General features: G+C 39.3%; 1 protein-coding gene across 1 annotated transcript; it reads left to right on the top strand.

The window, feature by feature from the left end:
* Positions 1-20,392: 20,392 nt before the first annotated feature.
* On the top strand, positions 20,393-20,956 carry TUSC1 (tumor suppressor candidate 1). The gene has a single exon (XM_062513667.1). It carries the CDS (start codon positions 20,393-20,395, stop codon positions 20,954-20,956), a length of 564 nt encoding a protein of 187 aa, XP_062369651.1.
* The last annotated feature ends 1,903 nt before the right edge of the window (positions 20,957-22,859 follow it).

Genomic DNA, 22,859 nt, shown 5'->3' with positions numbered 1-22,859 from the left:
TAATACAATACCTGGCACTGAAAATGTTTTCCACTGAAGTGCTTTAAAGGGAGGTTTTCAGGTCAACTAGGTATGGCCTCACAATTTCTTGAATTAAGTTACATGAAAAGCAAAGGAAACAAAATTTAGATATATATACATCCCTCTTATATGAGGTTCTCTCTGTCCTGCAGGAAAAATATTGGTGTATGTGTGATACTACAAAATACTTGATGGATACTTAACACTGAAAGAGGCTTAAAGTAGCAATTTTTCCATTGCATGTACCTGGTAGTCTGTACAGTTGTCTTTCTTAAAATCTGTATCCCACAAGAATAGGTGGAATATATAATAATATTACAAACATGAAACAGCCTTTCACTGCATAAGTCATTGCTGAGGTTTAGATAAATGTTGAATAAAATTTTCATGTTTAAGTAGATAATGATACATGCCTTCAGAAGGAAGCCTAATATTAGAGCTGAGGCAAGAACATAGGTATGTAACAACATATTGAGAAAGCATATGAATACCATAATGAAAGTAAAAATTCTTTTTAAGAGCTGCAATGAAGCATACATGAGTTGCTGAGACATCTGCATTTCTCATCCACATTCAGCTACTTTTACTTCTATCCTTCCCATCCTATTCTCTTCAGTCTACTTTGATTGTTTTGAATTTATAAGCTTCTAAAAGTAGCAATCCTGAACCAAATATTGTCATGTAATCAAAGACAGCACTCAGCAGAGAGGAATTCTGGAACTGCTACTGATGTCTACAGCCTGAAACCACCCCCACTAAAAAAATAATGTCTAACAAGCAGCTCTACATAGAAGAGAAATTTCTGGTAAAAACCATAAAGTAGGAATGAAAAAATAAGGATGAATATAAGAAAGCTTAAAAAGTATTACCAGGACAAAATTCTGTATCTGTCCCCAAAACAAACAAAATAGCCACATTGCATTGTGAACCCAGAGCCTTGAGTGACACCACCTTTGTCTGTGTTTGTGACAGCCCTATTGATGCTTAGCACTGTTTAATCAACTGTGGTTCTCAGCAATAGGGGTTGTCCTTCATCTACATAACAGCATTTTACTTTGCAGAAATGGAAAGTAATCGCACCTTGTTTTTCCACAGAGAGCTTCTAATTTGGTTCCTGCTACCCCACCTTCAGTAACCTATTTTGTTACCAGAGGTAAGACAATTTCATGAGATTTGTTTTCATTCAGGAGGGATGTAACTTGACTGCCTTGCTTCACTCCTTCCTTCCTTGAGAAAAAAAATCGATCCTGTTCTGAATGCCTTTCCTGCTTAGTGAGGGAATAGAAATAGAACCAGTTAAGCAAACAATGGCAGTGACAGAACAGCTCACAATTTTCCAGTTTTGAGAAGAGCAAGCCTCATAGTTACGATTTGCTTTTGTTACCAACTGCTTCCCATTGTGGTTTTAGCCTCCTGTTGAGTTAGGACTACATCACAGTCTGTCTGATCATGTTCTAACACAGCCATGCATCTACTCTTCATAAATAATTTCATCCTGTATATGTATTACTGCTATTCACCTGCAGATCTTTTTTATGTCTACTATTGATAGTGAAAACGGGAAAGCATAAAATGGCTCCTGACACATGGAGATTGAATAAAGATTAAAAAAAAAGGGAAAAATTAGATTTTGTTTTTTTACAAACCCACAGTTTGATCTGTTTTGCTGATACTGACATAGGAACAAATATTCAGTACAAAAAAATCACAAGTATTTCTCCTAGATTTCACTTCAAGAAAAGGTGCCTTAATCAATTGAAGTCTGTGTTAATACAACAGAGTTATATACAAACTCTTCACTTTATTCCACCTAGACAGTCTTTCCTCTCAGCTCACCACAGATATCAGATATCCTTCATACATGATGAAAACAAGAATATATTAATCACCCCAAATTTCAGTCGTCTCAAGATTTAACAGTCCTACAAGACAAAATTGTCTAGAGGCTTTTTCAATAGTCAAAGGAGAGAAAAGCATCCCCTGCTGGTCTGTCACTACTTTTAAATAACCCATTTTGACATGGCTTCTAAAATATGCTTTCTAAAGTTCAAATGTTGGTTTTGACAGAAACTGTTGTCCTTTCCAGCAACAAGAAGATTTGAATCCTTTCAGTAGTTTAATTTAGGGTAAGGAACACTAGATTTTTTTTTTGTATAGCTTTGCTTTTTCTTTAATGATATCCATATGACAGCAATATTGAGAGCCTATTCTCCTTTAATTTATTTTGTTCTTGAATCAGGTTTTGCTGTTGTCTTATTTCTTTTCTGCTATGAACTACATAGTCCAAACTGAAATACTGTGTTACCTGTAGCAGATCATTCTGGAAAGAAAAGTATTTTTTGTAAGTTTCTTTTAACTTTTATTTTTGCTGCCATATTCTCTTCAGTGTCAGGAACAGTACACACCCGTTTAAAAATAGACTAGTGATTCATTTTAAGTACAACAGAGAGTGTGGCTAGCAGAGGTTTTATTTCATTACCATTATCTTGGATCCTACCAATCTGATGAGTCATTATTTCCTTTCACTCCTCTCCTACTCTTTTGTAATACAAGTAAAAGAATCAGGATGCTATATGAGAAACCATCTCCTATGGGCTGCTCATTTAAATTATTTTTAAAAAATTAGTATTTTTAAGATGTCCTATATCTAATGCTTTAAGTGTAAGGATACATGAAAGGCTAAAAAATTCACTTCTACCCCCACAATTTTTGGAAGCAGAAAGCAAAGGAAATTCTTAATGAAGCTCTCATTTCTGGTTACGTAACTTCAAAAACCTAACTTTAAAAGACCTATTTAGGCAATCAAATACTTTCGTGTGATGATGCAGAGTGATGTGGAATCCCCAGGCAGAGCAAAGGAGAGCCATTATCCTGCAAAAAACAGGCCTTTTTAAGCAGTTAGCTAGTTACCAGTTTACATATTTTGAGGCACAAGCCAAACTCAACCAACCACCACACACCACAATGTGGACATGCAACAGTCATGCAGCACATCTTCTCACGGCTCTCTGTTCAAGTCACTCTCCCATAGTCCTCTTCCACTTTGCCAAAGTAGCAGGCCTGAGCCATGATTTTACAAGGGTAACAAGGCCCTTATTTTATAAGGCTTTGCCCACGTGCAATTTACGGTGTTCGCATGTGAAAACCTAACTTTAAAATTAACCATACATTTGTACAATTTTCTGAATTATGTTGGACATAAGCATTATCTGGAACAGGTTTTTTATTGTTTAACTTACACAGACCTTTATTCTCTTGCATCTATTACCTCTTTCTTAGTAGTTCTTACATTAAAGACGATGAGTGAATAGTAAATTATTCCACTTGTTTGGTCTGCATCTTTACTGTTAATCTGCTATTGCATATGACTAAAAAAGCCATTTATTACTGCCAAATCTCATAGTTTTTTCCTCAATATAAATTAGATCAATAATAACACATGGATCAGTGCTTTGAGACAAATCTTCAACAAATTCACTACAATTCTAAAACTGAAATGTGATTCAAACTCCATCACATTCAGTGATACAAGTGGTGTGGAGATTTTTTGGAACATATTATTAGAATGGTCTTTGACATGGTGCTCAAAAGATAATATTCCCCCAAGTTTTTCCTTCCTATTCTTCTCTCTCCATCTTCCAACCTTTTTTATCCCCCCTACAGTAGTTCTGAAATGAATGCATATTAGATAGAATCAAAATAGGCAGGAAAATACATAGTTCCCTCTAGGTCCTGCAATTTGCACAATAACACAGGGAAAGAAGTGGGGAGAGAGAGAGAGCACACCAGGGAAAGATGTGACAGTTTATAATCATGATGCTTTTTACGGAGAAGCAGAAAAAAAGTTGTCATGATGTTGACATAGTTTTTTATTTAGAAAAGGTAAACTAATGCACGTTTGTTTTCCACTGAGTAACTTCTGAAAGACACTAGCAACAAGCAGGCAAATACATTAATCAATCTAAGACCAGCATCTCAGAAATTAGTCCTCTCCCTGTCTCACATACCTATATACACAAAGTAACACTTTTACTGATGTTTTGCTTCTTCATGCATGAATAAGGCAGAAAATCCCTCAAAAAACAGAATATGTAGTATTTAAAAACATACATAAGTGAAGATCTTTACTGGGTTTAGGGATGTCTGTCAATACAGGACTTTGGTGAGCAACTGCTCCTGTGGACATTGCCCATTTTGCCAATTTGGACCAAAAAAATGGATTTGCAGTATAAAAAACTGATGCAATAAGACAGACCTGACTTACAGAGTTCTTTGAGGCTTACAGACACCCTTGAGGTATGTGAAGCTCTGTTGATCCCAGTATAAAATATGTCTTCTCTGCAAGTCAGTGCTTTTCTGCTTGCATCTGTCTTGCTTCTGGTTTTCTGGTGAGGTCTTTTAGTCACAGCAACCCAATCCTCAGGGATTTTCTTATACACAAACTATGTCTCTCCTTGCTTAATACATCCAAGAGTACAATTAAAAAAATTCAGATTACTTCTAGTACGTCAACAAACTGGGAATAACTTACTGGACAAAAATAATACAGAATCAAAATAATACTAGTTGAATACTACCACTTTATCACTCTCAAAATTAGAATAAAAATATAAATAAGAGACTTCTGCAGGGCTCTAAAGTGTTTACTGTTAAGGAGAATTCTTTCACATCATCAAGGACTAGGTTAATACAAAAATATTTAATCTTTCGAAATTAGAATCCATACCTCTACATAAAATAGTGGAGCTAAGAATTTGTCAAAAACACAGAATATTGTGAGAAATAATTTAAAATATTTTAAATTTATTTGCAATCCAGTTTTCAATTACGACCGCTTAGTCTGTCAAAACAATCATACAATCCAATATGTGCCAGGAATATTTCAAGTAAACTCAATCAAGATCTTCACAACTTTCAGATATATACCAGGTATCCCAGAAAAAAACTGCATTAACAAATTCAGACAGAACTCAAAATCCTTGAGGAAAAACAGTACGTTTTCAAACATATTTACATTTTGGGCTAAGAGTAGAAGCATTTCCTGAAAGATTTATGATAACTAGTGCAAGCTTCTGCATTTTGTTCCTATTGATGAACGAAGCAAATAAATGATTTTCCACTGCTGCACATATCATACAAATTTAAGATAGAACTTCCAGTCCCCAAACACCCCAAAAAGGCTTTAAGAATGAGAGAATCAGCTGGTGAGCCGGAAGACATGAGGACTTACAGACTTGAAGACTAGCCTAATAAAAAAACTGAAACACTCATCAGGTAAATTGTTGGTTGATGCCATTAGCTCCAAGATGAGCCATTAGCTCCAAAGGAGACCATAGTACAACTTATCCGCAATTTAATTTGGTTATTCTGACTATCAGTGATGAGGACCAAGGAATTTCTTGTTCATTGCCCTCTTTCATATATGCTAAATAAAAATGCTACCTTGAATCTTTTTGTTATTACCTTTCTGTATATACAATGTGTTTGGCCTCATTTGCTCATTATGATAAATCTGTAAATAAGCAAAAGCTGTAGCAATCAAATACCTAAGGTTAGGAAATGCAGAAAGGAAACAAAGATTACCATGCACATAGGCAATACAATAACATAATATTCTCAGTCAGTTATTTAGATGTTTGTTTATACAGTTTTTCTGCAAATATTTTGACTATTAGTGCTTTAACTACATAGACACAAATATTCATGCTTACAAAGCACATCAGTTCATAAACAAGACTAGACAACAATGAGGATAATGGTCTCTATCACATAACGAGAGAAAACTTTGTCATCACAAATTTTTTCACATCCTTCCTTTTTGACCTTTGAAGATCAGTAAGTGTGTCAAACAAAAGACTTAGACAGAAATTCTGAAGTGTTTCATGCTAACTTCTAGATATGATAAACACTGATCTTCTTTGTGATCCAGGAGATTTTATTTCTTCTCACATCACAGAAATCTAACAGTTTGTGTTCATTTTAGGGAAAATAAATTTTTAAAGTTTTACAAGCTGATACCTCATCAACTAAATATTGCCAACTAAATACTCAATCAGAGTAAAATAAGCAGTAAATTCAAATATTTTTATTAGTATCAGTTGAAAGCTATCATTATCCTATTTTTTTTTTTACCGTGTATACATAAATGGAAGGAGTGGTAAAGTAAATAACTTCTAAAAGATCTAATTATTTTTAAGAAGAAATAGTTTTCCAAAAGAAACCAGATTTTCTTTATACAAAGTCATGCTACTTAATTCTTGCCATTTCCTCATTTTCTATTGCAACGATTTTAAATATCTTTTAATCCAGGTTACCCAGTGTATCTATGTCTTACTGAGTTATGATTCTTTGATCCAGCTACTAAATGTTTTATAAAATAAATAAGCAGAAAATACTTGAAATTCCTTCCAGATCTTTTAAATAATGTCTGTTAAAAAAATACTATGTATATTTTAATATTTTTGGGCACAAAATGATTTTATTATGTGATTCTATGAGAATAATCTGAATTAATTAATTACTCTGTCTTGCTCAAGACCGACTTGAGAACAGCCTCTCATTTCTGGTTAGCTCCTTTAAGACTTTCTAAAAATGCTGTGACTCTATTTTATCCCAGATTTTCTACATCATGCAATGAAGGATTTTTTAAAAGAGAAGAACATTATAATGTTAGGTTTTATGGCTTTTCCATCTATTCTCTTTCAGCTCTAGCAATTAATCTTTCTCTATTGAGCCAATAAACATGAAATATTATTTTTTGTACACCAGGCTATGTTTTATACTCAGATGAATAAGCCCAGATATAGATTTCTCTTTACAATTTTTTTCATCACATATACTCGCCATTGTTCCTAATTTTGGGCGAGTGTCCAAATGACGAAATTGTTGCAAGAGTTTTATTGTACATACCACAGAAATACAGAACTTGGCATCAGATTGGATTAAGCAAATCCTAATGAAAAGATCCACATTTGTAAAATTAATTTTCAATTTAGGACTTTTTTGAGTATTATCTTCATATATACATTACTGATTTTCAATAAATCAACATAAATTACACAAGGAAAATGTAGGGAATTGAAATTGCAGAAGTCAAGGACATCTGAAGTAGGACTTGGCAAGTAAACATATGTTCTAGACTCATTTTACTTCATACATCTCATGTTCAGGTAAAGCACTCAGTGATTTGCCTAACAGTTTTATAGTAAGAGCTTCTGTATTTTCATGTTTGAAGCCACCCTCTGACTTCCTGAAGTTTCTGGATACATTGCTCTGTGATCTTTGACAATATTAAACTTACCACTGTACTGAATGATTATACTTAAGATATATAGAAAAAAAATCTGGTCAACTACAAGAAGATTAAAAATTAAAGAAATAATTATTAATAAAATTATATGCCATAGTGCCAATTGTAAAAATTGAATTTGAGTTTTTTATTAAGCTCCATACCTACTTTATTTCACTGGGATTGGGACTGATCTTTATGCATAAATATACAGACACATTTACAATGAATCATACACAGAATTGCAGAATCACTGATCAGCTAGGTTGGAAAAGTGCTTTGAGATCATTGAGTCCAACCTGCGACCTAACACCAACTTGTCAACTAGACTGTGGCATTGAATACCTCAATCCAGTCTTTTTTAAACACCTTGAGTGATGCCCAGGCAGCACATTACAATGCTCAATCACCCTTTCTGTGATAAAAAGGGCCCACCCTAAAGTTACCCTGGCACAGCTAAAGACTGCGTCAGGGGAAGAATCACATCCTTGGTCCTGTTGGCCACACTATTCCTGATACAGGCCAGGATGCCATTGGCCTTCTTGGCCACATGGGCACACTGTCCATGTCCATGTCCATGTCCATATCCACACTGTCTGCTGCCCCTGGCTCATGATCAGCCTGCTGCCAATCAGTACCTCCAGCCTGGCTGCTGTCCAGCCACGCTGACCCCAGCCTGTAGTACTGCAAAGGTTGTTGTGGCCAAAATGCAGAACCCAGCACTTGGTCTATATATGTACATTCTAATATAGTTGTTTACAGCAATAATATATTAACAGACTTCATCATGAACTGTGGAGGAAATTGATAAATACATTACTACAACAGAACTAAAAACCTACACTTTAAAATTATCTTTTTTCTAGATGGGACCTAAATTTTTGAATGTTTTGAATGTTCAAATCCAGTATTGTCTACAGATAAGTAAATTATGATTACCATAATTTAAAAATATATTTTAAAAATATAATTTAAAAATATTTTATTGGTATATATATATATATATATATATATGTACACATATAAAAAACAAAAAATGGACCAAAAGCTTTTTACAGACCTAAGCCCACGAGAATTAAAAGAGCCATATATCTGATAGATGAGAAACTAACATTTCTGTCATTGTTTCTAGTCTGAATAATGTGTCCATTTGGTGGTGTTGGGGTAAAGGAATAAAGAAAATTAAGGGCATGGTACCAAGAGGACATAAACTAGTGGCTCATTTTGAAAGACCATTCTCTAGAAGGGATAATTTTGCTCAGCAAAACATGCACTTGTAGAAACTGTTCATAAGAAAACAACTGAGAATCTAAGAATACTTGCCTTGACATACACAATCTATACTTTTAACTACCCAATCCCTCTAAAGGAAGCAATGAATGTAACTATTTTTATTCATATCAGTTGAGAGCTATCACTACTGTTCCTATTGTTTATTGTATATTCATAGATGGAAAGAGAGTGGTAATTTTTGCTAAGGTGAATGAAAAAGGCTATGCCTTAGCAATATTGAATTAAATAGAAAACCAGAAGTAAAATACTTTTTCATTAGAGAAGTGTAAATTCAGGTTAATGATGAAATTCTGATATCTACTATTTACAGAAACTTGAAACATCAAGAAAAATGGAAATGACATGGCAAGTTCTCCACAAAATGAAAATCATTATAGCAGCTATAGGTATCAGTTTCATAACATGAAGTTTACACAGTCTATGATGAATACTAATGGTTTGGACCTTTTCTTAAGTCATTTTGGAAATAAAAGCTACATAGTTTAGGAGTTACCCTTCTCTCAAGCAGTCTTCAAGAGTTTTTACAGAGTTTGCTTCAATAGTTGCTTCCTAGCTTTTCTGTTCATTGTATTGAATACTGCTGTCAATAAAGAAAGCAAGCATAACTGTGCTCACAGTGAGATTTTTGAGTACTACTGCAATGCTAGAAACCCTGGTAAATTAAAAGCAGTATTTATAAATTTTTAAGGCAGGTGGATTAGACTTTATAAACAGAAAACTAAATAATGGACCTGTGTAAAATATCTCAGAAAACAGAGCTACCCTGTTTTTCCTCACATGACCCATAGACAATTGCGACGTTCAAAGACACACGAAATTCAGATACACCATGCCTACCAGAACTCAGTGGAAACTAGTGTAGAGGAGACTAAACCCTCTGCAGATACTCCTGTGAGGCCCCTTTGGTTATCTTCTCTGAGATAAGAAAAACTACTTCACTAGAAATGACTCATATTAGAAAAATGTAGAGTCTTTCTTTTTAGAATATTATTGGTTAGATTTGATTCTTTATAATTGGCTGTCCCAAACAAAGAGACCTAATGTAGTTGGTTAAAGTGTGCTAAGCCTGTATCCTACTGGTCTACTTTTGATACCCCCCAAATCCTATAAAAGTACATGTACTGCCCCCATGTATTTGGAAAATTCCTGCACAACTGCCTTCACAGAATAAAAGCCTGTGGAAAAGTCTGAACAGTTTCCCAGTCTTTTTATGTCGGCTGAAGAAGGTTCCTGTAAGCAAAGATGAAATCACAGCAGAGCTGACTGCCTGAAGGGCCAGCACTTACACATCTTGTAACTGACCCCTGCACAAGTAAAGCAGGGGCAGGGGGAATAAAAGTTACAAACTAGTTCAATCTTTGGTTATATCTTTGAAATTTCTCTTTTAACTACCCCTTCTTTTGTTTCCATGGTGTCATTTTCCTTTTAAACTTAGCTCAATATATTTTATTTCTCCTCATTTCAGTAGGTAAATTACAATTTGGGATGAGTCAAGTATGAAAAACACCAGAGAATACAAAATTATTCCAGCTTGCAGACAAGCTAACAATAGGACACAGGCATTCTTTATTGGCACAGCACCCATCTTTCTGAGAAAACTCTTGATCATCAACATCAGTCTTTAGTACTGACATTTATATACAGTAGAAACTTGTTCCTTGAACTTGTGGTGAAGGCAAACACCTCACAGTACTTTATGTCAATTATATATATATTGCATAAAAATAATTATCATTGATAGTTGAATTTTATTGCAAATATGAAACCTGCTTCTGCCAGCCAAAGTTTTTCCTTCAGGATGACAGTGAAGGTTTAAATCAGGTTGAAGGTTTAAACAAAGCCTTCTGAGATAGTTCAATTTTGTCTTCCTATTTTGCTGAATAATTTTATTTGGGCATCAGTTGGACCTGCTAGCTCAACTTACTAGATTCTTAACCAGAAAGTACAAGAAAGGCCTTGAGGCTGTATCAACAGCACAGAAATGCAAAATATGGTAAACTAGAACTTCATGAGCACACTCTCCCATGTTTTTTCTCTGTTCAAGCATCTACTAAAACTACAGGGTCCTAGTCTGAAGCTGTTGAACACTTTGGTGCTGAGAATGGAATGTGGGCAGCATTATGTTGGACAACTGCAATGGGAGCATCTTTCTGACTCCTCTGACAGACAACAGATGTCTTGAATGTTGTTCTTGAATAAGATCTACCTGATCACTTTTAGATACCTGCATTACCATGACATGAACCATGTTCAAAGTGTCCAACTGACCATAAATGGAACATGTGTAATTTGATGTAAATACATATCCTGCAAACACAAGATGAGTTTCACCAGATGATTCACTAAACAGAATCTAATCTGTTCCTACCCTCAACACCTTTTTTAAACAAAGTTTAGCACACAACACCAAATTTTAAGATATATTTTCTAATTTTCTATAGGAAACAAGAGATGATTGGTATTTTTACTACAATTTAAATTTTTCACTGAAAATATTGTTGACAATCACTTTTTTCTGCACCTATTTCTTCTTCCATCTACAAAGACAAATTCTATGCTCCAATTTTTAGAATATTTTCCTAACATGGTTTGCAGATGAATAATTACACAAAAATCCAAGACACTTATTTAACTTATTCCCTATTTCAGCTGTCCAAATGTCTTGCTCTAATTTTAAAAGTGTAATTTTGTAGGCAATTTCCCCATCCTTTTAATTGGGACCTTAACCACTACCTGTAATTAGGTGGTTTATTTTAGACACATAATTCTTAACTGTCTCATCAATACTGATGAAACAACTCCAATGTCTGAGTAATCGTTTAGTTTCCCTATGCAATTCACAGACCTTACTCTCAGTTCAATGGCCAAACTGTTAATTTTAACCCTAAACAAAGATTCAGGACTGACCTTCATATCAGTAAGTTTTGTCTTTTGATGTGATGCCTCTTAATCCCAAAACAGAGAATACAATTTTCATTTTACACAAAGAAAGTCTGATACTATAAACACAACATATGTGTACAAAGACCGGTACAGACACCGGTCCTTGTCTACATTTTTGAATCTAGCCATTGTTTTAAGTTACAAGGCTTTGTCAGAAAGCCAGGCTGAGGGAGACTTGGTCGCATGCTGAAAATCTTACAGTTTAACCCAACCTGTAATCCTTAATGCACATTCTCTTCTCTAATAATGTGTAGCTCTGAACTCAAGTTCCCCTACTCCATTCCACAGAGTTTTGAGGAAATGTCCCTTTCCCACAGCTGTATAAATATTAACTGAAACAGGCAAGTTGAGCTTTCTTTATTTATATTCAGTTTTTCTTAAAGTGACACATGGACAGGACTAAATAATGCCATCAAAGAAAGCTGTTGATGGTTTTTAATATTGCTGTCCATGTCAAGACAATACATCCCAGAATCACTAAATCATTAAAGTTGGAAAAGACCTTTAATATCACATCAAGTCCAACCATCAACCCAGCACCACTATCAGGTTCACCACTAAATCATATCCTCAAGTGTCACATCCACAAGTTTTATTTAACACTTCCAGGGCACTTGGCAGGCTTGAGAGGTGGGCCTGTGCAAAACTCAGGAAATTCAACAAGGCTAAGTGTAAGGTTCCTGCACTTGGGTTGGGGCAATCCCAAAAATGAATATAGGTTTGGAAGAGAAGGGGCTGAGAGCAGCCTTGTAGACAAGGACTTCAGGGCCTTGGTGGACAAGAATCTCAACATCACTGTACCATGTACACTCACAGCACAAAAACCCAACCATATCCTGGGTTGCATCAAAAGCAGAGGGACCAGAAAGTCAAGGGAGGTGATTCTGTCCCTCTACTCTGCTCTTTGAGTTCCCATGTTCCTGCAGTAATGCTCAATTCTCGGGCCCCCAACACAGAAAGAACAAGGATCTGTTGGAGCAATTGCAGAGGAGGGCCATGAAAATCATCAGAGGGCTGGAGCACTCCTATAAGAAGACAGGCTGAGTGAGTTGGGGTTGTTCAGCCTGGAGAATAGAAGGCTCTAGGGAGACCCTACAGCAGCCTCCTAGCAACTAAAGGGAGCCTTCAAGAGAGCTGGAGTTCTTACAAGAACATAGAGTAAGAAGGGGAAACGGCTTTAAACCATAAGAAAGTAGGTTTATATTAGATATTAGGAATAAATTCTTTACTATGGGGATGGTGAGACACTGGAACCCAATAAACTCTGATGCCTCACTCCTGAAGTGTCCAACAGAGGTTGGTGATCTGGTGGAAGGTGCTTCTGCCCATAGCAGGAATGTTGGAACTATATGATCTTTAAGACTCCTTCCAAACAAAATTATTCTATTATTCTAAAATATTGATGTACTACAGAATCACAGAATGAACTAGATTGAAAATGACCTTTTGAGATCATCAAATCCAATCTATGACCTAAGACCTCCTTGTCAACTAACTATGGCAATGAATGCCATGTCCAGTCTTTTTTAAACACATCCAGGAAAAGTGACTCCACCACCTCGCTGGGCAGACAATTCCATTGACCAATCACTCTTTCAGTGTAGAATTTTTTTCCAATATCTAACCTAAACTTCCCTCGGTGCAGCTCAAGACTGTGTTCTCTGGTTCTGTCAGTTGCTGCCCAGAAAAAGAGAGCAACCCCAACCTGACTACAAACACCCTTCAGGAAGTTGTAAAGAGTGATAGGGCCACCCCTGAGTCTCCTTTCCTCCAGGCTGAACAACTCCAGCTCCCTCAGCCATCCCTCACAGGGCTTGTGTTCCAAATCTCTCACCAGCCTTGCTGCCTCCTCTGGACACTCTCAAGTGTCTCAATGTCCTTCCTAAACTGAGGGACCCAGAACTGGACACAGCACTCAGGGTGTGACCTCACCAGTGCTGAGTACAGGGAAGAATGACCTCCCTGCTCCTGCTGGCCACACCATTCCTGATCCAGGCCAGGGGCCATTGGCTTTCTTGGCCACCAGAGCACAGTGCTGGCTCATGTTCAGTCAGCTGCCGACCAGCACCCCCAGGTCCCTTTCTGCCTGGGCACTGTCCAGCTGCACTGTCCCCAGCCTGTAATGCTGCAGGGGGTTGTTGTGACCAAAATGCAGGACTCAGCATTTGGAATTAGTAAACTTAATCTTAATGGACTCTGCCCATCCATCCAACTGCTCCAGGTTCCTTTGCAGAGTCCTCCTACCTTTCAACAGATCAACACATGCTTCCAAGCTTAGTGTCATCAGCAAAAATATAATGATGGAGGACTTGATCCCTTCATCCAGATCATCAGTGAAGATGTTAAACAGGACTGGCCCCAGCACAGACCCCTGGGGGACACCACTGGTGACTGATCCCCAGCTGGATGCAGCACTGTTCACCACCACTCTCTGGGCCCGGCCATCCATCCAGTTCTTAACCCAGCAAACAGTGCTCCTGTCCAAGCCACAGGCCGCCAGCTTTTCCAGGAGTGTGCTGTAGGACACAGTGTCAAAGGCCTTGCTGAATTCCAGGTACACAACATCCACAGCCTTTTATGACCAGGCAGGTCACCCTTGTCACAAAAGGAGATCAGGTTGGTCAAGCACGACCCACCCCTCCTGAACCCATGCTGGCTGGGTCTGACACCCTGGCCATCCTCTAGTTGCCATGTGATGGCACTCAAGATTATCTGTTCTATTATCATCAATATCACCTATTCTTTCTTCTTTAGCAATTATTTCAAGAAAATCCTATTTGTGTTGACAAGCATCAATAAGAACTGTTGATACCAAAACTACTTGGAGATAATAAACTACTTGCAAGGATGTTTTTGAAAAGAATGTTAACAGTAAAAGCAAGAGAAACTCAGAATGTATTTTACAAAACTTTTCAATATATGAAACTAATGAAGATTAAAGAAAAGTGTAAGAAAGAAGCACATCAGACCACAGGTATTTACTAAGCAAAGATCAGCAATCCAGTAATATAGGTAAGCAATAAATACCTTCTTAAGCCATATATTCCATTCTCAGAAAACTTGCAAAATTCCCAAAACATCACTTTGCTCAAGAAGGAAAGGTAACTTCTAATACATCCTGCTCAACACTAACAGTAGTGAAGGAAGAACGACACCTTAAATACAATGCATAAAGCAAGTTGGCAAAAAATGTAAGTTAGCTTCCAGACCCTCTTCCTCTTCCCAATACTCTTCTCAACACAATCCCTAGTTACAGAGAGTACTTCTGATTTCACTTACTCCAGGCTGACAGAACTGCAAGTACAATCCCAATGCCTTTGCCTTTTGTAGCATTCCAACAGCATTGGTGAAGAGATAAGAATAAAGCCCCTCTCATCACTCTTGAATTCAATGAGAAGACTGCTGAGAATAAATATGCTGTGCCTTCTACTCAAGAAAATTTATAAAAATGTCACAGGTGACATTGTAAGACCTATCAACAGAATCATTTCAGCAATGCTAACTAAATTTCTTCTCAATTGCATAAGCCATTTATGAATAAAAAGCAGCAGCAAGGCTATGAGAACTGTATCTATTATGTTGTTATAGATTCTCCCTTAATACAACAGCACTGTCTAAGCTGTCTTACTGTCTCTAAAGAGAATTTTTTTCTTTAAATTGAAGTTTACTTCTGTTCCATTGAAAACTCAGCTTGAGAGGTAAAATAAGCCAGAAAGAAGACAGTTTTCCAAATCTCCTAAACAGGGAAAGCAAATGCTTCTTTCATTTTTATACATGAGACCACAGATCCTTTCTCCAAGGATATTTCTTCCCTCAACCTAAAAAAGGATCCACAGATGGACCTTCATTTTCCTACTTTATTTCCAGGACTGTTAGCAAACTACTGATACACTCCACATTGCACTTTTTCTCTGCTGATGGCCAAATCCAATTTCTGATAGAATTTATTTTTTATTGGTGATCCATAGGCTAGAGAATCAGCACAGATGCATAAGTTTCTCATCCTACTTGAAACTCCCTGTTATGTCAGCAGAAAAAGCAAGGCAGAATAAATGAAACACTTTCTATTGTAAGCATGTTTAGTGATTATCATTTAGTAGTAACTATCACATTGTCTCTTTCACTCTTTGTCAGACAGAAAACATTTCCCTTATATGTAATCACAATTTCCATTTCTTCCCCTGTTGCATTATTCTCTTATCTGCACTGCTCGTTTCCCTGATTTTCTCTTTTTTTGTTTCTCTGTAGCTGTTTCATCCCATTCATTTCCAACAGGTCCCAGCATGAATAATTTGCTCTGTTCTGTCCACTGAAATGCAATCAGTGATGCAAGTCATGATAACCTTTTACATGATATCAGAGAAATCTTGGCACAAGACGCAACCCAATGACATTTGATATTCTTCCATGGTAATGTTCTTCTAGACTATCCTTCAGGTTGAAGGATACAAGAAAAATTTTTTACTGGTTAATACTTTCCTCTGCATGGAAAGTTCAGAGCCTGCCAGCTAGAAACTTTTTATTTGCTAACGTACACCTAGTTTCTGAAAAATATTGACAACTAAATAAACACATTAAATGAGCTCAATTGGGCCTTGCAACTGGAAAGGAGATATCACTGAACTGTGCTATTCTGAAGGCACTTACAACCTCATTTTAAAAGCTAATGTTTCCTATACTGCATTTTTAGATTTGTTTGTTGCTCTCCCTTGAATGACACTGCTTCACATGTACACAGCAATTCCTTTATCCTCAGGACTACACAAAACACTTATGTCATAATCCTGAGGGGTTTTTCAGAGATTCAGCTTTGATCAAATTAAAGCCTGAAAGCTGTATTGCACTGACTGCATCAGAGCAAAATTATCTACTTAATTTCAGGAAAACCCATATAAAGAATATTTACACACACTTCAGGGCAATGTATGAAGTGGAAGAGAGATTTGATGGGACATTCCCTTACCTTTTGTTCTATTTCTCAAAGGCAGGGATGGCAATCCTGGGACCTGCCATTCATAGAAAGGATGAACCTCAGGACTATTGAGCTATTGAATTATAACAGGGAGATTATTCGAGACAGCCAGCATGGCTGCACCAAGGGCAAGTCCTGCTTGACCATCTAAGTAGCCTTTCTGTGATGAAGTGATTCCATCAGTGGACAAGAAAATGGTTATAGATGTCATCTATCTGGACTTCTGTAGAGCCTTTGACATGTTCCTCCACAACATCTGTCTAAATTGCGGAGAAGATTTTATGAGTGGACTGTCTGGTGAGTAAGGAATTGCATGGATGGCTGCATTCAGAGTTCAGAGTATTCAACAGCTCAGTATCTGGATGGAGACCCCTGATGAGTTGTGTCCCTCAGGGGTCTGTACTGGTATCAGTATTATTTGATGTCTTAATCACTGACATAGACAGTGGGATTGAGTGCATCCTCAAACTTTGAGATGACACCAAGAGCCAAGGGGTGTGTTTGACACACCCAAGGAATGGGCTCGAGATGCCATCTGGGGGAGCTGCAGTTCATAAACTGAAGGAGTGAGCTCAAACATTCACTCCTCATGTTAAATGAGGCTTTTCAACAAGGACAAGTGCAAGGTCCTGCCCCTGGGTCAGAGCAACCCTCAGTAACAATGCAGTCCAGGGGATGAAGGAATTAAGAGCAGTCCTGTCAAGAAGGACTTGGGGGTGCTGGTGAATGGAAAACTGGATATCAGCCAGCAATGTCTTCTTGGAGCCCAGAGAGCCAAACACATCCTGAGCTGTTTCAAAAGAAATGTGGCCTGTAGGCCAAGGGAGGTGATTCTGTCCCTCTACTCTACTCTGGTGAGACCCCAGCCTCAAGTACTGCATCCAGCTCTGGGGTCTTAAGCACAAGACAAATACAGTCCTTTTGGTGTGGACCCATAGGAGGGCCACAACAATGATCAGAGGCCTCAATCTCCTGTGAGGAAAGGCTGAGAGAGGTGAAGTTACTCAGCCTGGAAAAGGCTCCAGGGAGTCTTTATTTTGGAGTTCCAATACTTAATGAAGGCTTAAAGAAAGATGGGGATAATCTTTTTAATAGGGTCTATAGTGGTAGGACGAAGTGTAACTGTTTTAAATTGAAAGAGGGTAGATTCAAACCAGATACAAAAAATAAATTTTTTACAGTAATAGTGGTGATACACTGAAACAGGCTACTTGGAGAGCTGGTGGGTGCCTCACACCTGGAATCATGCAAGGTCAGGTTGGGCAGGGCTTTGAGCAGCCTAATACTGAAGAAGTTTTCCCTCCATATTGCAGGGATTTGGAATAGATGACCTTTAAAAAAAAAAAAGTAACTAAACTCTAATTGGGCCTTTTGGTATATCTTCCATTGAGGCCAAAAGAGAATATACCTCTCAATATTTACACAAGCAGCAGCAGTGTTTGAATTCCCTCCACATCAAACGTATGGATTCAGTTGTAATGGAATGATAGGCACAAATAAATGCTATTTTTCTTGTGAGGTGTAATTCTAGAGTCATTTTCCTGTGCAGAGTGGACAGGGCTCAATATTAATGCCAGCTGATAGTCCACAAGCACTGTGACTTTCTCTTATCTACAGAGATCTGACACCATTAAGTAAATAGAGGGCTTTAATCGAAAGAAACAGAATAATATTATTACAGTATTGCTGTTTAAAATATTTTGTCCTTCACAGGCATTCTGTGAGGAAAAAAAAATACTGAAAACTGTACAACTAGCCACAATTTCTCTAGTTACTTCTCAATTTTCACTTTTCTCCTTAACACTTTCTAGTGTGAGCCTATCTCACAATGAAAGTTCTTCTGTGTTGTTTTATCATCTTTCCCTGATCCCTACTTTCTGTCATTGTCTTTAACATCCATCAAATTGGTGTTTAAACATTGTCCAAGGAATCTAAAACTCAGTAAATACTATTCTGATATGCCATCTGATTTTTTTTAAGAATACAGACTATCAGACTATACAGACTATATTCCTTAAGCAGGTATATATGCATGTACTTTCCAAAGTGAATAAACTAAAATGCATGAATAAACAAAACTGAGACCCAGGACACAACATTCTCTGCAAGACTTGAGGAAGTCAGATCAAAGCGAAGGTACCGTTAATGATGACTGTAATTTAATTTACTGCTCATCAAAAGCTCAAGCTCTGTGCTGCCCTCTCCACTATTTCTCTGAAGTGCAAAGCCCTGGTCCACTTCCACACACATGGAAGAGTTTCAGAGCTGTTTTGGATTCAGCCTATAGCTCAAACTGAAGCTTTTTCAGTGAGTATATCCATAGATTTACAAAGCAGCAACATTAAGAAGTGATTCATAAACAGGCATTAACATGTTTCTTTCAATGCAAAACTGGTTCAGTCACATATCATGCAGAACTTCTGTAACACCCTAGTCAATGTCTCTTTAGAAAATGGCTTAGTACAGAAAATACTTGTTCATTTCTGTTGATTAGCAGTCTCAGAGAAAGTACAGTAAAACTAAGATTATTTCTGTTCTGCAGTGCTTTGCTGTTTCTTTTCTAAATGTTTTAAATAAACAGATATCATTTAGAGCTGAAAAGGCTCTGAAAATAATTATTACAATTATTGTCACTCATTGTCCAACTTCAAATTCAGGGTCCATACTCAAGACTCAACTAGTAATTAACTGAACATTGTATCATAAAGTAAAGCATGGTTCTCATCACAAATAGTTTAAAAACTGAAGAGTAAAATATACACAGAAGCCCAGAGGGATATGTAGTGTACCATACTGGTAATCCCAAAATCACTGCTTATCTGCATCTTCTCCAACATGTGTGGTTATGCAGTGGGGGACAAGGAGAATTGAAGAGACTTTCAGAGATACAGTCATAATTGACTCTATCATACATTGCAAAATGCCATCAATACAAAGTTCTCACATCCTATTTCTCTTCTATTGAATATTGCCTGTATGTAAGTTTATACTAAACAACCCTGTTACTTTAAACCAAGTCATCTATGAGCTGTCAGAACTAGTCACATATTATGCAATCTACTCCTTAAATACCAACAACCCGGCAACACTAGGTATAGTGAGCAACTTTTGTATGACCAGGTCTTCATTAAACAAGTGCAGTTGAACCAACATTGCCTTTCCTTTGTTCCAGAGCCACTACTTTAAATAATGGTAAGAAGGCCCACATGAACACTGGAGGACTGCGCAGCCGCATCTGGCACTCAACCCTCCCCCTGTGCGGCAGGGAACGGCCTGGGCTGTCATATTCCACAGCAGCCGAAGCCTTTCCACCCAACTGCGCCCACCTCTGCGGTCCGCAACACAAGAATGACCTTGACCTGCTCTAAAAAGTCCAGAGCAGGGTTACTAGGTTAATGCCAAAGCTGGAGCACCGCTCCCAGACTGAGAGAGTTGGGGCCGTCCAACCTGGCAAAGAGACAGCCCCAGGCAGACCTTACACCACCCTCCAAAGGGCTGGAGAGGCTTCTCACGAGGGCACATAGAGACACAGGGCAAGGACAAACGGCCTCAAGCTGCACGAGGGCAGCCCTATCCCAGCCCCGAGCAAGAAGCCCACCACCGCGCTGGCAGCGTTCGCTCCGGGCCGGGCCGTCCGTGGCTCCGCCCGGCCCCGAGCCGCGGGCGGGCTCTGAGGGCCCCGCCGGACCGGGCCCCCCGGACCCCTTCCCGCCCCCTGCCGGCCGCCCGCGCCCACAGCAGCGGCAAGCGGAGGGGCCGCCCCGCCCCGCCCGGCCCCGCCCCCGCGGGCTCCGGCCCCGCCCCAATTTGCATAGACCGGGAGCCCTCGATCGGCTCGCGGCGGCTGCGGGCGCGCGGCGGCGGGCGCGGCACGGATGAGGCGCATGCGCGCGGTGGGCGGGTGCTGGGGCAGCGGCGCGGCGCGGGGGGGGCGGGCGGTGCTCGGTGCCGCCGCCGGGCGCGGCGGGGCCGCGGAGCCGGCCGGGGCGGGCGGCGGACGGCAGGGCTGGCGGGGCGAGTCGCGGGGTTCGCCGCAACAGCTGGCGGAGCGGTACGCGGACTTGGCGGCCAGCCACAGCGAGGCGCTGCGGCAGCGGGAGGAGCGCGAGTGGCACAACGCGCGGCTGCGCCAGGAGAACGCGCGGCTGCGGCTGGAGAACCGCCGCCTGCGCCGGGAGAACCGCTGCCTCTTCCGACAGGCCCTGCTGGGGCCCGGCCCCGACAAGCCCCCCGCCGACCCGGGTGAGGAGGCGGAGGCCCTGCGCGCCCAGCTGGGGCGGCTGCAGGAGAAGCACCGCCGGGCCTTGCGGCACCTGCGGCGCTGCCGGGCCGCCGGCGGGCCCGAGGCCTCGGAAGCCGAGGACAGCGAGCTGGACGAGCTGCTGCTGGAGGAGGACGAGCAACCGCTGGATAAGAAAAGCCTGGTGCCGGCCGTGTAGGCGGCCCCGGTGGAGGGGGCGGTGCCGGCCGGCGCTGCGGGCCCTCCCCGCCACCGCTGGGCTCCACTGGCGCCTCCTCCCCTCTCTGCTCCTGGCGCTGACCCCCGTACGGCACGGGGCTTCTGCACAGCTCCTTCGATCGAAACGGGCCCTTCCACGGAAAGGGTGTGGGAGGAGTTCAGGTTTGTTAACCATTTTCCCAGATGAATACCCAGGAGGCACTGACTGTGATCGAGGGGAGCCGGTTTCATCTGATGAGCTGAGGCTTGGAACAAGAGAGGACTCTCTCAAAGCGGCTGTTGTGGAGAAAAGAACCGTGGCGAACAGAAGACTTGTGTCTCCTGTCATCCCACTGCACTGAACTGTGGTTGCTCTGGAGCTGTGGATCGATCACCTTTTTTGTCTTAAGTTAGTGGCTGTGGTGTAGACTTCAAGAGCCATGGGGACTTAGTCGTTGGCATATGTTAGGAAGAGCTTTTCTCAGTGGTCCAGTAAAAGTTGGTGATAATTTGAACTGAATTGCCTTGGACACTTAACTGCAGAACACTATTTGTATTTTTAAAAATTGCCTTCGTTCACCCTCACATGCATACCGATTTGAGTTTCACATTTTCACACAAAACTGCAGCCAATAAATAAACTTATGATGCACCAAATGGTTGAAGTGTGAATTTTCAACAGGGTCTGTTCTTGAAATCGTTGGTGATGTGCCCTATAGGACATTGCATGCACCTTCTCAAAGCCCAAAAAATTGGGCTTTCTTAATACTGTACCTTCTTAATTATTTACTGTTTGAAAGGAAATTAGTTATTGTTCAGACCTAGAAAAAATTGCTAGAAAATTTGCTGGTTGAAATAAACCCTTTTAAAGAACTGAGGCAGAGATTGGTTTTTTAATGTTTTCTTATTTTTTATGTCATTTGAAAGCTGGCTCATTCCTTCAGGTTTGAAATTGATTTCTTGAAGCTTTAAAAGCCAAGGTGTGTTTCAGTTCAAGTCAAAACTGATGTGAAAGGGTGAAATTCCATAATTTTCTGTGTCTTTGAGAAAACGACTACTGAAAAGAGCTATTTCATCACATAGATGTCAACATAATCTTCTAATCATAAATGCCTGTAGTGCTTGTTAAATGTGTGGATCTACAGCTTCAAGTACATTCTCAAAATGGAAAAACAATTTGGCACAGTGCAGTCAATATATCCTTAATGAAAAAGTGTGGGTGGTGATGCCTGGTTGTGGTGTTTGTTTTATGAACTTAAGTATTTGCAAAAATACTTGCTAAATGCTCAAGAACTGCAGTGTCCACAGTGCCATCAGGATTGTCTTGCTTTAATAGCAGTTTCCTATGTAGTATGAATACCCAAACGATGAAAAATCTGTCAAAATAGGACAATAGGACTCTCTTAAGATACAATGCTAGAAATTTGTAACTGTGTCAGTCATCCCTTTCAAAAGTTGCAGGTCTTGGCGCATACAAAAGAGGAGATATCCTTCATTTTCCCAATAGGATATGCAATTCTTTTTAACTAAACTTCTGTGACACTTGCATTAAATGGATTTTTTTTTTTTGCAAGAGTACTGAGTTCTCTGGAAGCTTGTATAGAGTATTTATTTATATATATATATATATATATATATATATCTTGACAGATGAATTATGAAACAAACCTGCAGATTACAGAGGAGGAAAGGTATTTCAATAAGATTCAAATTAATATAAAATGCCAGAGAAAAGGGTTTAGAGTATTTCTTCAAATTGTTGCTTCCAGTTGGACTACAGTAAATAATCCCTTGAGTCTGTCAAGCTGCAAAAATTTCATTTAACTAGTTGCCCAGTCTGGTTATTGTGAGTTTGGTTTTAAGAACAAAATCCACTTTTAAGAAAGGCCTTTAGTGAGATGGAG

Source organism: Cinclus cinclus, chromosome Z, assembly GCF_963662255.1.
Source record: "Cinclus cinclus chromosome Z, bCinCin1.1, whole genome shotgun sequence".
Classification (NCBI taxonomy): domain Eukaryota; kingdom Metazoa; phylum Chordata; class Aves; order Passeriformes; family Cinclidae; genus Cinclus; species Cinclus cinclus.
This window is presented reverse-complemented; position numbering and strand designations above follow the sequence as displayed.

What these genes read in the sequence shown, in the direction of transcription:
- TUSC1 (XM_062513667.1), top strand. Translation starts at nt 20,393, where the DNA reads ATGAGGCGCATGCGCGCGGTGGGCGGGTGCTGGGGCAGCGGCGCGGCG.